The sequence below is a fragment of the Gallinula chloropus genome (genome assembly GCF_964237585.1).
Source record: "Gallinula chloropus genome assembly, chromosome: 4".
NCBI classification, from domain to species: domain Eukaryota; kingdom Metazoa; phylum Chordata; class Aves; order Gruiformes; family Rallidae; genus Gallinula; species Gallinula chloropus.
In genome coordinates, this window is record NC_140088.1 from 91351528 (window position 1) to 91365267 (window position 13740).

General features: G+C 59.4%; 3 protein-coding genes across 3 annotated transcripts; all 3 read left to right on the forward strand.

Moving 5' to 3' along the window:
• Positions 1 to 5232: 5232 nt before the first annotated feature.
• LOC311191194 (C-X-C motif chemokine 5-like) lies at positions 5233 to 7055 on the forward strand (the record flags this gene model as incomplete). The annotated part of the gene is made up of 4 exons (XM_084263293.1): positions 5233 to 5317; positions 5595 to 5724; positions 6379 to 6462; positions 6957 to 7055. 4 exons carry the CDS (start codon positions 5233 to 5235, stop codon positions 6967 to 6969), a joined length of 312 nt encoding a protein of 103 aa, XP_084119419.1. The 3' UTR covers positions 6970 to 7055.
• Positions 7056 to 8335: 1280 nt separating this feature from the next.
• Positions 8336 to 9258, forward strand: LOC311191481 (alveolar macrophage chemotactic factor-like; the record flags this gene model as incomplete). The annotated part of the gene is made up of 4 exons (XM_084263668.1): positions 8336 to 8399; positions 8664 to 8793; positions 8959 to 9042; positions 9147 to 9258. The coding sequence occupies 4 exons, from the start codon at positions 8336 to 8338 to the stop codon at positions 9169 to 9171; spliced, it is 303 nt and encodes a 100-aa protein (XP_084119794.1). The 3' UTR covers positions 9172 to 9258.
• A 494-nt stretch (positions 9259 to 9752) lies between these two features.
• Positions 9753 to 11107, forward strand: LOC311191636 (C-X-C motif chemokine 2-like; the record flags this gene model as incomplete). Its single annotated transcript, XM_084263871.1, has 4 exons — positions 9753 to 9816; positions 10301 to 10436; positions 10751 to 10834; positions 10948 to 11107. The coding sequence occupies 4 exons, from the start codon at positions 9753 to 9755 to the stop codon at positions 11105 to 11107; spliced, it is 444 nt and encodes a 147-aa protein (XP_084119997.1).
• Between the last annotated feature and the right edge of the window lie 2633 nt (positions 11108 to 13740).

Consider the following 13740-nt stretch of genomic DNA (forward strand, 5'->3'; position numbering starts at 1 on the left):
CGTCTAGACCGGTTCCTGAGCCCCCCATGCAAATGAGCAGTGAGGGAGCCGGGCCCGTGGCCCAGGGTGAGGCCTCTGGGCCTTCATTTCACCCTTCGTGTCTCTGGTGCCGCACGGCACAGCGTGCTCCCCCCTTCCCAGGCGTGCCTCTGAGGGACAGCACTGCTTCCCCCCTGTGCAGCCTGTCCTGGGGACCCTGCTCTGGCAGGGGGTTGGACTCAACGGGCTCTGGAGGCCCCTTCCAACCCCTACAACTCTGTGAGTCTGTGATGGTGCCATCTGCATCTCTGGGGTGGGTGGGATGTCCCAGAATCTGTCCCTGCTCTGGGGCTGAGTGGCACGCTCTGCCATGCCACTGGTCACAGCTTCACAGAATAGTAGGGGTTGGAAGGGGCCTCCAGACCCCATGGGGTCCAACCCCCTGCCCAAGCAGGGTCCCTAGGACAGGGCACACAGGGCGGCGTCCAGACGGGGCTGGAATCTCTCCAGAGGAGGAGATACCGGTGTCTCCCAAAATGAGCCCGACATGAGGTCCTGTCCCCGTGCTGTGTCACCAGCTGGCCTGTGTTCCCTTCCTTCAAAGGCAGCTCGGTCAGTAGTTCAACCAGCCTAATTCTGGACCCGTCGTTAGGCTCTGGCTAATTGTGGTGTTGAGATTTCACTTCCATACCTGGTGTCTGCTGCACTCAGCACGGGCTGGTGTGCATCCGAGTGCCGACTTGTGTCTGCGCCGGTGCCCACGGCACGGGGCTTCGGGGACCCACACGTCCTGGCTCCTCCTGCCCTTCCCCTGGGCCGTCCCGTCCCGTTGGTGGGGTCTGGCTCTTGCTTGCGGATTTGGGCTCGTGATGTTTTGATTAACAGGTCAGTTGTACGAAGGGAGCGATTCTTCTTAAAATGCAACCCGGGGGGAGGAAAGGGGGTTGCAGGTGTTGCTGTCATACATGGATAAAGGAACAGAGCCTGGGTGGGAAGGTGTTTTTGAGGTGTAGGTGCCATGAGGGAATGGAGAACATCCCGGTTGGGCCAGAAGGAGCTTTGGGCTGGAAGCTGTGCTCGGTGTGGAGTGCCTGTTCCCGGGCTTCCACGTGGTGCTGACCTGGTTGGGGCTGGAGCAGGTGTTTTAGTCAGGAGGCATCTTCATCTGTGAAGCAGGTGATGGACCACAAACCACAGTGTGGATAATTCACCCCACTGGGGTTTGGGGTTTTTTTGTTTGGGGGGTAACTTAAAAAACCCCAACAACCCAAACCCCACACGCAGAGTTGTTGTCTCTCCTGCAAGAGGCGCTGGGTGAGCTGTGGAGACAGGAGGGGTGTGCTGAGAGGTCCTGTTCTCTGCAGGCAAACCCGGGGGTTTCGGTGTGGCCCAGAGGTTTCCTTGCTGTGGGTGTCACTGACACGGCCCCTTCTGAATCCCAAAGGGCAGGCGGGCAGGTGTCTCCATGGCATCGACATCCATCCTGGCCAGATGTGGAAAAGGGGTTCTTTTACAGGTGTGGGGGGCTCTGGGGTCTCACTTTGGGTTTTGGTGGGTACTCAGGGATCTGGGTCAGCACAGGACAGAAGTGGTTGGACTCCATGAGCTTGAAGGCCTTTTCCAACTGTGACTCTGGGTATGTTTCAGTTGATGCTGGCTGGGACAAGTCTGTGGGTCAGCATCTTCTGAATTACTGGCACCCAGGAAGTGAGTAGATTAAAAATAGTGATGGGCCAGCTCCTCACCCTCCCTCTCCCTTCTCCGAATTACCCCTGGCATGGGCAGGCCTTCGCTGCAGCGCGCCGCCTGCGAGCTCTTCCTTCCAGAGGAAACCTCACAGCACTTACCCTGACACACGTCAGTCAGGCGTCAGAGCCACCCTGACTGCTCTGAAGATGATTCAGGAGCCCTGGGGTGGCAGTACCTCTGCTGAGTTCCCCTTTCTCTCCACGTCTGCGTTTATTCTGCCTTTCCTACCCGAAACAGAAACTCGCTGCCTGAGGAGCAGCAGCGCAGCCGTGCGCCCCTGGGGCAAGGGGATGGGGATTCACCAAGCTACCCTGGCCTCCTGGGGGAAACCCATCACCTCAGAGATGGAGCCCGAGCTGGGCTTCGCTATGAGGGTCTGTGTCTAGGTATGAATCAAAGAGGGATGTCTGAAAGGGAGTGGCCGGTGATGCTGGTTCATCTCCATCGCCTTGCAGGCAGTGGCTGCCATGCCACCCACCAGCCAACGTTGCAAAGCTGAGCCCATGCTTTGGGCTGTCTTTCTAAAGGCATCTCTGGGCCAGGCCAGGGGCACTGATGCTTCGATGGCTGTTGCTTCCCTGTATTCCTAGGGTGAGCATGTTATTTTGTCCCAGCAGTGTCCTTTTCTCCTACTTGGAGCTGCTGCCAAGGCCACCGCTGCAAAGGCGACAACTTTCTTGGTGCTTGTGAGGAAGAGGAGGTCCTTCTGTCCTCCCACTGAGGGAGGATATGTGGGTTTCATCCAGAGTACAAAGGGAGCTAATGAGCACCACAACCATCACAGAAGAAGTCTTGTGAGGATAGGCATCAACAGACATGTCAGCACAAAGTAGCCCAAACCTAGAGGGGACAACCTCAGTGGAAGCACCTTGCCTAAGTCTGGGAGGAAACGCCTGCTCCAGGCTAAAACTGGGGTCGCTGGGGCTGAACTGATTGCCCAGGACCCCTCTAAAGCCATCCAGCTGAAACGTCCTCCTGTAGCTCCCATGTCTCTCCGGGGTAGACAGGAGGTGGCTGCCCTGTAGCCACAGGTCTGGTGTATGGTCTTGGTCGTGAGTTACCTCAGTCTGTTTGTTGCCTGTCTCCCAGGGGTAGCTTCCTCCCATACCAGTTTCCTTGCCTGCTGCCAGGGCTGGTGTTCGTTTCCTCTTGGCCGTGGAAGAGCCGCACTCAGAGCTCTGGCCACGTGTCCTGACTGTCCTCTCCTCTCTGCTGTGCAGCTCTGGGGAAAGTTGCTTTTGCTTCTCTTGGTTTTCCCCAGCTCTAAAGCAAGATCACTTTGAAGTCATGAACTTGAGGGACATTTCACGGTGTCTTTGGTGCCTCCACAGCACTTGGAGCTGGTGGCCAGCGACCTTCCCCAGCAAACCACTGCCTTCCGCACCGCTCTGTGGACTCTTCTTTGAGGAGACTGCTGCTGTGACCCAGCCACACCACTCAGACTGGCCCTAGGTTGGGCTCCTTCCCATAAATCTCTGCAAGGAAACGTCACAATTCTGAGCACTCAGCAGAGCACGGTGTGGAAGCCATCTCCTCCTCACCCCCTCCGTGGGTCTCTGGGAATAGCTCACGGAGAGTGTCCCTGGCCTCTCTGTGACCCCAGTCTATGGGGAGTTGAAGTATTGCTTGTCCCTTTCTGACCTTCATGCCTTGAATGAAGCCTTCACCAGACTTCAGGACCTATTTTGGAGGAAACATAAGTTTTTAAGAGAAAGAGGAGAAGCTTAGTTTGAATGGGAGACTGTTCCTCCCCCCCTTTTTTTAGTTCACCATTTTATTACTATATAAAACGCTGATGTGATTTTAAAAGCTCCAATTCACAACATTATTGCCCAACCACATTTTTTTTTGCTTTCTTCTTCTGCCCTCTTCCTTCCTCCTGGCCTGTGCCCTTCCCCTTTTGCTTCCTGGCTGGTGACTTGGCCTTATTCAGGGCAGCCCCATCCCAGCACGAAACTGTGAGCGTGGGGTGCTGCTGCAGCCGTCGCTGTGTAGTGAGGGGCCTCAGATATCCTGTGTGAGAGCCCAAGGGGTTGGTGTTACAGGGCTGAACCCCCCGAGTGCTGAAACAGAATCACAGGGTTGGAAAAGACTTTTGGGACCGTCGAGTCCAACCGTCCCTGTCCTGTGCTGACCCAGATCCCTGAGCACCTCATCTCCCCTCTGTTAAACACCCCCAGGGCTGGGGACTCAGCCCCTTCCCTGGGCAGCCTGTGCCACAGCCCCACAACTCTGCCAGGGAAGAGCTTTTCCCTCCCATCTGATCTGACCCTGCCCTGGCCCAGCTTGAGCCCATTTCCCCTTAGCACCACAGCATTTCGGTCCTTCACCATCTCAAGAGGAAACCCAGCAGTGGCTGTGAAACGGTCCCACGGTGCCCCAAACGGGGCGGGTGTGCGTGGTCTGACCTCCCTTTCTCCATCCCCTCTGGTTTCTCTCTGCCATGGATGCACCTGCCTGGAGGTCAGTAGTTTTCCCACTGCTGCTTGCTGATCCCTGCCATGACCCATGGAGACCTGGCTCTCCGACTGCTCTGCGCAGCGCGTCCCTGAGCTGGGAACGCCATAACAGCCCCTTTAGCTGAATGGGTGGGCAGGCAGCACCCCCTTGCTGAGCCCAAGCTGTTTCGGGTCTCAAGCAATGGGATACTAAATGCACCCGGGGAGCAAAGCCTCATGGCCATCCCTGGCGCTCCCCCCTGGCTCCTTGTGCATCCGGATGGGGATTCATTCCCTCTGGGATTGTTCTGGAGAGAGACGTTCACTCTGGGAACTACAGGGCTGCAGCGGCGTGAGGCAGGGGAGAGCTGAGGCCTCCCCCTCGCCAATCCCTGAGCCCATCCCAGCCCCTGTCCCTCTTCCTGCTGCCATCCTCTCCCCCTGTTCCTCTCCCAAAAGTGCTCCAACACGTGGAGATGTAGGAGTGACCCTTCCAGGGCCCCTTCCAGTCACCCCTCGCGTTCCCCAGGGGCTCTGCCCAGCGCGCGGTGCGAAGGGTTGGAGTGGAAACAGGCACCAGCAGCCCCTTATTATGGCTTTTTTCCATGGTGCAGCGTTTTTGCTGATGTCAGAGTGTGAAATTAGTGTGGTGGAATTAGAGCCCCAAGAAACAAATATGTAAATATCTGAGCATCTCAAAACCCCCTGCTTACCCAGGCTCTGCACTCCCGTTTTAGCCCGGGCTCTCTTTTTTGTGGTTGACTAATGAATGGTTAAAGGGAACAAACAGGGGCTGTTTGTAGTAACCAGAAACGGGGTGTGTGGGGGGAAATGATGTGGGGGATCCACATGTGCACCTTGTCCTGATGCCTGCTCGAAGCAGTGACACTGTCAGCTCAGGTTCTGAGCAGCCTGCCCGGAGCATCCGAGAAATGACGTCACCTCTCTCCTCACGCTCCGCTGGCGCGATGCGGCCGCTCGTGTTGGAGCGTGACCCTCCCAGATAAATAGACCCTTGCTTCACCCCACTCCTCAGTCTGTCTCTGGGGCTGAGCCCTACGCAAGGATGCAGGTGCTGGCTGGGTCGGGGACCGGAGCCCCTGTGCTCCTGTGTCTGCTGCTGCTGCTGGTGTCCCACTCAGCCCACGCAGGTGAGATCCTGGTGTCTCCCAGCCCACCGTGGTCCTGGCGATGGGTGGGCATCACCTGCATCCTGCCCTGAAAGGGGCTGGAGGAGATGGGGGCTGCACCTGGGGGTTGTTCTGGGAGCAAAGGGAAGAGTGTGGTGTGCTCCTTTGCTGGGAGCTGTGGGAGAGCAGGGTGGTGAGGCAGGGCACAGCTTCTTGCTGGCGAAGGCGCGGGGAGGGACAGTTTTTCCTCCGTCACTGCAACGGTCTGTGAGTCACCACCTTCTCCTCTGTCCCTCAGCCATCCTGGAGGTGAACGGGAACCTCAGCTGTCGGTGTGTAAAGACAACCTCAGACTACATCAGTCCCAAGAGGTACGAAAGCATCGAGATCAGACCCGTGGGGAGCACCTGCCGGCGCACGGAGATCATGTAAGTGCTGATGCTGGGGTGGAAAGCTGCTGCCTTTCTCCTCTGGCCCCTGCAGAGCAGCTGGGGCCAGTGCCGCTCCATCAGCATCATCTTCTTCTGCATCCACTTTGCTTTGCTGCTCCCTTTCTGGTAACTCAGGCTTTCAAAAACACCGGGCGACCCCCCTCGTGTCTCGGGGCTGCGGAACATCAGAGCCCAGCCGAGCTGGGAAGGGAACACAGGTTCCTTCATGCTGGTGCTTAGCAGGAAGCGTGCTGGGCTTGGGGTTTGGAGGAAGCACATCCTCAGGCACTGAGGCAGGATGAGCTGTAACCCTGTATTATTACTATTGTTATTATTAGTCAGGCCCTTCACTCACAGCTGCTGTCCTGGCTAAAGCAGTCCTGCTGAGCAGGAGCGTGACATCTCTGTAGCCACTGGGTTTGTTAAACCTACAGAGAACACTTGTCCTTCAACACACCTGGGCTTCAGGCGTGGGCTCTGCTCTGCACGGGGACACAGCTGGCTTCTCCTGGCTGTCCCCTGGCTTCCTCCCATCCCAAGCAGCTTTCTGCTGTGCACTGAGGCTCTAAAGGATCACCCAGCCTTGCACATCGCCTGTGCCCGCTCCCACCCCTGCCTTTGAGGATGCTTTTAAACTCTCCTGCGTTGCAGAATTAAACTCCGGACCTCGGGGAAGGTGTGTGTGAATCCTGACGCCCCCTGGGTGAAGAAGCTGCTCAAGCGCATCGCCGGCGTGTAAGTTGCTCTGATGGAAAATCCCTCTGGCTCCCGTGGCCCCAGATGGCATCCTGTGACATCCACAGTCCTGGGAAGCGCTCATGGGACCCAGGGCTCTGGGTTGGGGGGCTGCAGGGAGGGTGCCTGCACCCAAGGTGACGAGGGGTGAGAGCTCTGTGGAGCGTGTGGGTGCTGAGCTCTGCTGGGGTGGGTGCTTTGGTGAAAGACAACAAGGAAGGAAAAATATTTGGGTGGAGTGGGATGGGCAGGAGCAGGGTTTTCTCCCCGTGGGTGTGACGGTGTGTGGGTGCTCAGCAGAGAAAGCCCCCTTCATCCCACACACCCCGGGCGATGGCAGAGCAGAGGAGGGACGGCTGGGAGCCATCCCTGGGGAGGATGCCTGCCCTGCGGAAGTGGCAGCTGCTTCCTTTGGCTGGGGCAGGAGCTTCCTCCTCCTCCAGGCCCTGCTTTTCTCCCTGTTCACACGTTTCTCCTCCTTCTGCTTTTTGCAGGAAGAAAAAATAAGTTCCCTGCCAAGGAAGTCGATGCTCAGAGCCCTGAGATGGTTCGGCAGGCTGATTGCACAGGCTGCTCCTCACTTTGCCCTTGCTCCCCCCCTTCCCAAAAGCCTCTCAGCTGGCCCCAGCCCCAGGGCAGGTTGTTGGGGGTGTTTTTCCTGCCTCCCCCCCCAGCATTCTGTCCTCGGGTTCCTGATTAGAAACGCTTCATTTACTTAATTGCCTGGAGCCCCCGAAGCATCTCTGTCAGGGGCGGCTCCCGTCGCTGTAGGAGCAACTCCGTGCCCCTTTCTTGCCATGCAAAGCTCCCCAGAGCCGGCCTGGAGGCTGAGGGGGGGTTATTACTTAGTGTGGTGTGTCCTGTCCCAGGCAGCTCAAGTCAAATAAAATTTGGGGTGTGTTGGTTTGGCTTTTGGTGCTTCTCCCTGTGCTGTGTTTGCCTTGGTGCTCTCCTAACCTGGGAGAAGCTCTGTGGAGCTTTGATGAGGCCCCCATCCTGGAGCTGGATTTACCAGCGCTTGTATCTGGTGCTCTCCCATGGTTTGTGTACTCAGGGCTGTACCTCAGGTGGGGTACGTCTGCTGTAGGTCAGGGGGTGTGTCTGGTGTGATTAAATCCCCCTTTTAGGTGGTGGGATTGAGGCAGGGATGGAGAACAGATTGTCCAAGGCTAGGCAGGCACTGGGATGGGTGTCCCGTGCCCCAAACCACCAGCAAAGGGTCTGGCAGAGCTGGTGGGGGAAGCAAAGCTCCTTCCCACTGCAACCTGTTGTGTCCCTGGGTGCTGATTTGAGGGCAGGAGGGTGCTGGCAGGGTGCTGTATCCAGGCGCCATGGTTTGTGATGGGGCTGGGGTCTGCAGGTGGCTGTAAAGGCTTTGGGGAGCACTCAAAGCCAAGGAGGAAATGAAGAGGGTGGGTGGGGGGTCACTTTGGCAGGGCTTTGGGGTAACCAGCCCTGGAGAGGTGGGAAGAGGGAAAGCAAATGGTGGGATGCACCTTCCAGGGGCAAATCTGGCTGCAGGAGGAAAGAGCTGGTGTGGAAGAGAAAAGCTTCTCCCCCAAAAGAAGGTCTCTGGGCTTCTGCAGCTGCACAGGCTGAGAACAGGCGCTGGGGCTGTGACCAGGACCTCTGTGAGACCCGGCTTCTGCGGAAGGGGGAAACGGAGCCGGTTTCAGGAAGCCCCCCCGAGCTCCCCCCAAGCCCCCCGCTCCTTCCAGCGGCAGCCTGAGCTCGGCGAGCGCCGTCAGCAGGGAACTGGGGTGGGTGAAAACCACCCTGACCCCGGGGCCTCCCCCCGGCGCCGCCTCACTTCTCCTCTCCTCCCGCTCAAATAGCGGGATGCCGCCGCGGCGCGGGATGGGCACCGGCCGGCATGGCTGCGCGGGCGGCCCTGCTGCTGGCGCTGCTGCTGGCGACCCCCCGCCCCGGCGATGCAGGTGAGGCTTCCTGGGCCCCCCTCCCGTGGGGCTGGGGGATGTTTGGGCTGGGGGGTCAGGTGGGAAAGGGTCTTGGAGGTGGCATCTTGTCTCTGGGGTTTAAATACTTCCAAGGCCCTTCTGCAAGGGGGCAGAGTGATCCTGGTGGGATGCAGGGATGGGGGGGGGAATGAGATGTGTTGCCCTGAAAGGGATTTTGGGATGGAGGTGGGAGATGGGTTTCCAGGTGACGCGTCAGCCATGGCTGTGTGCCCCCCCCTCCAGCTCTTCTGGAAGCCAACAGCAACCTGAGCTGCCGCTGCGCCAAGACCACCAGGGCCCTCATCCCGCCCTGGAAGTACCGCAGCGTGGAGGTCTGGCCGGTGGGCAGCAGCTGCCGGCGCCCCGAGGTGGTGTAAGTGCCTCCCGGGGGGCTGGGGGCACCACATGAGCTCTCTGCTCCCCTCCTCATCACCCCCAAATTACTGTTCTTTGCAAAGTGTGGGGGGGCTCAGCTGCTGGAGCCCCCCCTGCCAGAGGGAGGGGAGGCAGCAGCACCGAAACCCAGTGTGTTTTCCAGGATTCGGTTGAAGAGCCGGGAGAGGGTCTGCGTGGATCCTGAGGCCCCGTGGGTGAAGAAACTCCTGCAGGACCTCCCAAACTTGTAAGTGCCTCTCCGCCCCGGGCAAAGGGGGCTCCTGGCAGGACCTGGGGCAGCCCGTAGTGACCAGACATCACACGTTTCCCCTCCGCTTCTGCTTTGGGCAGGAGGAAGAAAGAGGCTGCACGCTGAGGAAGCTGCTGCTGCTGGGCCAGCCAGAGAACACCCGTCCCCAAAGCAGACACCCCCGTCCCCACTGCCGCCTCGCCCTGTTGCAGAGGGGTGCGAGTGCTGCTGTGGGATGCCCTGAGCCCCCTTCTCTCTGGTTTATCCGGTTAAACCCTTGAAAATGCCTGTCCCTGCTTCCCAACGCTCACGCCCCACGGCCGTGCCCGGGGCGTCCCCTTTGGGCACGGCCCCGTGGGGCCAATAAAGGCAGCAGCCCTCAGCCAGTGTCCCTCCTGTCCCTTCCTGCGGCGTGCCAGGGGCAACCCACGTCCCCGTGGGGAGGGGTACGGAGGGGGGTCACTGCAGTTCCTGCCCTGGGGGGCATGGGATGCGCAGGAGGGCTCTGCAGGAGCCACGGGGCTTTCCTCCTCTCTCGGTGGGGACGTGCCCTGGCCACGTGTGATGGGGGAAGCGCTGGCAGGGAAGTCGGTGCCAGGGGCAGCTCCTTTTTCACCCCCCCACCCCCTGGCATTTCCCATCCTGCAAAATCCCCCTGGGGCCGCCTATAAAGCGGCCCCTGCAGAGGCTTCGGGCAGGTGGAGAGGATGCAGCTGCTGCCGGCGGCGCTGGCCCTGGCCGTGCTCACCAGCAGCCTGGTGCCGGCGGGCGGTGAGTGACCTCGGGGTGTCCGTCTGTCTGTCTCACCCTCCGAATCCCCGACTCGGGGCCGAGCATGGGCTCCTCTGAGCCTTCCCATTTGCCTCTTGCCTACCTTTGAGCTTGAGTTTCTCTCTCTCCAACCCAGCTGGAGGGGTGCCTGGGACTGGGGAGGGGGGTGTGTGGGAGGGAAGATTTGCCTGATGGGTTTTAAGGTGCTTCTCTTCAAGACCCTCGTGAAACTTGAGCACTTTGGGGGTGGCAACAGGTTTAATTCCTAAAAGAGCGGGTCAGTGTTCCAATCCTGAAGGTAAAACCTCCTCTGTAGGCATGAAAAGCGAGTGTTGAGCCTGTGCTGGGGAGGGGTCGGCCCCCGTTACACACAGGCCCATCGCTGCCCCGCGGGTGCTGGGGAGGGGAGGGGGGGAGGAGCATCCTCACCCACCTTCCCCCGTGGAGGGCCCGAGACGTGGGTGCAGGCTGCTCTGGGGTGCAGGTCTGTCGCTGGAGAGCCTCCTGACCAACATGAGGTGCAAGTGCATCAAGTCCACCGCCCGCATCATCAACCTGGGGCTGATCCTGGCCATCGACGTGACGCCGCCGGGAATCCACTGCCGGAGGAAGGAGATCATGTAAGTGGGAAGCCCAGCAGCCAGCTTGTGGGACCAGGTGGTTTGGGTGGCTGCGCCCTCTCCCCAGCCCCAACTCTCCTGGTGGCTCTTGCAAGGCACTGGCTGTTGCACAGGACATCGCTGCCTGGTTTGGGGGGGGGTCAGCCCTGGCACAGCTCACAGAGCCGAGGGTGATGCCCAAAAACACCCGTCTGTCTCCCACCAGGGGTTGCAGGGGTGTTGGGTGTAGCTGTGCAGGGAGCGAGGAGGGGTTTGCTCTGCAGGTGGTGGCATGGGTAGGAAAATCTGGGGCTGAGAGGGTTGTCTCCTTACAGCCTGACCCTGAAGAAGAACAAGAAGGTGTGTGTGGCCCCCGAGGCGCCCTGGATCCAGCTGCTGGTGCACAAGCTGATGCAGAGGTACGTACTGCCCGGCGACCGAAAAACCAGCCGCCTGTGGAAGGCGTTGGCGGGCCCATCCCTTCCTCCCCACACCTCTGAGTTCCAGTTCCTCCCCCCTCTACAATTTTCAGGAACACCAGCAAGAAAGAGGCAGCAGTGCGGCTGCGGAGGGACACGGAGCAGTGGGACAGGGGGGAGGAGAGGTGGGCTGGGGGAGGGGAGCGGTGGTGCCGACCCCCTCGCAGACCCCCCGCCCCATCTCTCCCTCTGCCTGGATCCGGGGATAAATAACCAGCCGCGGCTGGCTGTTCCCCTGGGGGTGGCAGCGATTTGACCATCCCTCTGCGCCGGGATTCGCGGCAGGTGCCGGCACCCGCTCTGCTGCCGGGGCGGGGGGCAGGAGCCTTTCCCTGCACCCCCTGAAACCAGGCACCCGGCATCGCCTCCCTTTTCGGGCAGCTCCCCGGCCCCCAGCGCCTTCAATAAAAGGATGAACGTGCTTCCCCCCCTCTTCCTGTACGGACTGGTGTAAGAACTGGGATTTTTGGGGTGGGGGAGTCAGGCTGGACCTGGCACCACGAAGCCCTTGGCTGATGTGGGGATGTCCTTCGGCTGCGCGGACCGAGGCGACGCGGGGTGTGACTTCCAACCCCCTTGCACAGTTCTCACCACCCAAAGCTCAGTGCTGGCTGTGCTGGTAGTAGGTGGCCGAGGCCTGGGGATCTCCCCAAAAAGGGCAGGACGCAAATTTGCACCCCCTTGGATTGCAGAAGCGCGTCCCGGGGCGGTGACGAGCTGTGGCGCACGCAGCCGGTCCCCAGCATCCCCCTCTTTCCCACCTCCTGCTTCCCAAGAACCGGAGCAGGGGCCAAGGGCGGTTGCCAGAGGGCTGGCTGATGCCCATGGAAGGAAATACAAGTACAGGAGTTGGAAGAAACCAGCAGGTATTTAGCAGTACCCACCGTGCGTGAGCAGCACCCCCTCTCCACGGGGCCCAGTGGGTGTGTTTAAACACACACATCGATTATCTAAAGAGAAAAAAGGGCAAGAAAAGCAAAAGGTTGAGGGTGTTCGAGGAGCTCCTTCTCCTGAGCTGCCCTAAGGTTGGGGAATCTCTGTTGCTGTGGAGATTGTACCTGTGTCGGGTCGGTGTGGGGAGAAGGTCTCAGCCCTACCTGGGTGCCGACTCGATGGGAATTCCTCTGCTGGGTGAGATTCTCACAGCAAAGAAGAATTCCAGGGAGGGGGAACTGTGCTGTGGCACCGTCGCCAGAAGAGGATTTCTTTTGGGGGAACAGAAGGATCCTGTTGTGAAAGCCAAGGCGGGCTGGAGAGGCGGCTTCCCGCTGCTCACTGCCGTGGAGTACGTGAGCTGGGGTCTTGCTCCGGTTTCGGTTGAAGGCTGGAGCTGGAGTCAGCCTTTGGGAAGCCCTTTCTTTTGCCAGGCAGCACTATCCCCCCTCCCCGGGTCAGGGCTGGTGGGGAAAGCAGCACCCAAGATATCCCCCCATCCCTGAGGGTGACAGTGATGCAGAGCTGCCCCAAGGGGCAAAACCAGGGCTGGGAGAGGGGCAGCAGCGGCTCCCACCTCCCTGAGCAGCAATTTCCCCAGCTGAGCACCCTTTCCTTAAAACAAGATGTAACACCCCCCACCCCATCTTCCCCACCCCACCCATCTTCCCCCCCGCCCCTCCCCCCGCAATTTTAGCTTCAGCGTGCTGGGGAACGACGCTGCAGCATCCCACACAAGACAGTAAACATAATCTGACTCACCCCCCCACCCCACCCTGTCCCACCTCCCAAAACCACCCCGGGGATCCGGGGCAGGAGAGGGAGCCCAGGCTCCCGCCGCTCCCTCGGGATCCAGCCTGTGAGGTTAGGAATGAAGGGAGTATTTAGGCACTGTGGTGCACACAAACACTTTTAATGGCTCGGAAAGCAACACCCGACCTGGTCATTGAAAACAACGTGTCAGGACAAAGCCAGAGATCAGGGAACAGTCACTGGGGAAGGGAGGCACCGCGGGGGTCAGTTGGGGGGGGTTTGACTGTTTGGTTTCCTTTTGCTTTGGAACAGAGACAGACAGAGGCAAATGCAAACTCAGGAACTGTGGGGACCGGTTAAGAGGACAAGCCCAGTACCAGCATCACCCCAACCTTCACTGCTGGGACAGCAAGAGGTTCCACAAGCTGTGTGAGCACAGGGAGGGAAGTGGAGGAAGAGAAAGAGCTTTGCCACCAACGCTGCTTCCAACGGCCCAACGTACCCAGGTACGTCCCAAAGCACCCAGGTATGTCCCAAGGAACCCAGGTACATCCCAAAGCACCCAGGTACATCCCAAAGCGCCCAGGTACATCCCAAAGCACCCGAGCGTTCCTCTACCCGCGCACCTGTTTTCAGATCCACCCCATGAACCTCTCCCCTGACAGCTGTCGCTGTCAAACAGCCAAACTAATAAGGTCTCTGCTCTCATCGTACCTTTTAGAGCCAAATCATTTCTCATGGGATGGAGGAGGTATTCAAGGGGTTATTTTTGTCCCTTTTCTGCCCCTGCCCCATCCACTCTGCTTTATGCCCCTGCTCTCTTTCCCAGAGGAAAAGCCAAGCCGTGGTTGCAGTGGGAGCCAAGAGCAGCCCCGGGGAGGCAGGGTGCCTCCTAGAGCTGTGCCCACATCGGGAGCCTCCCCATCCCCTCCAGAAGCTGTTTGTAACCTTAGAACGAGTTCTCAGTGGTACTTGGCAGACTTGAGCCATGAATGGTTCCCCCTGGGTTCTCTGGGGTTCCTGTGGCCTTTGCACGCAGAGGGGTGAGCAGAAGCTCAAGGGGATGTGCTGAGCTGTGTCACAGAATGCTTTTCCTCTGCAGTGAGCACAGCAGTGTCTGTCAGAGAAACCCAATCCTCTGCCCCTAGGGCTCATTTCTT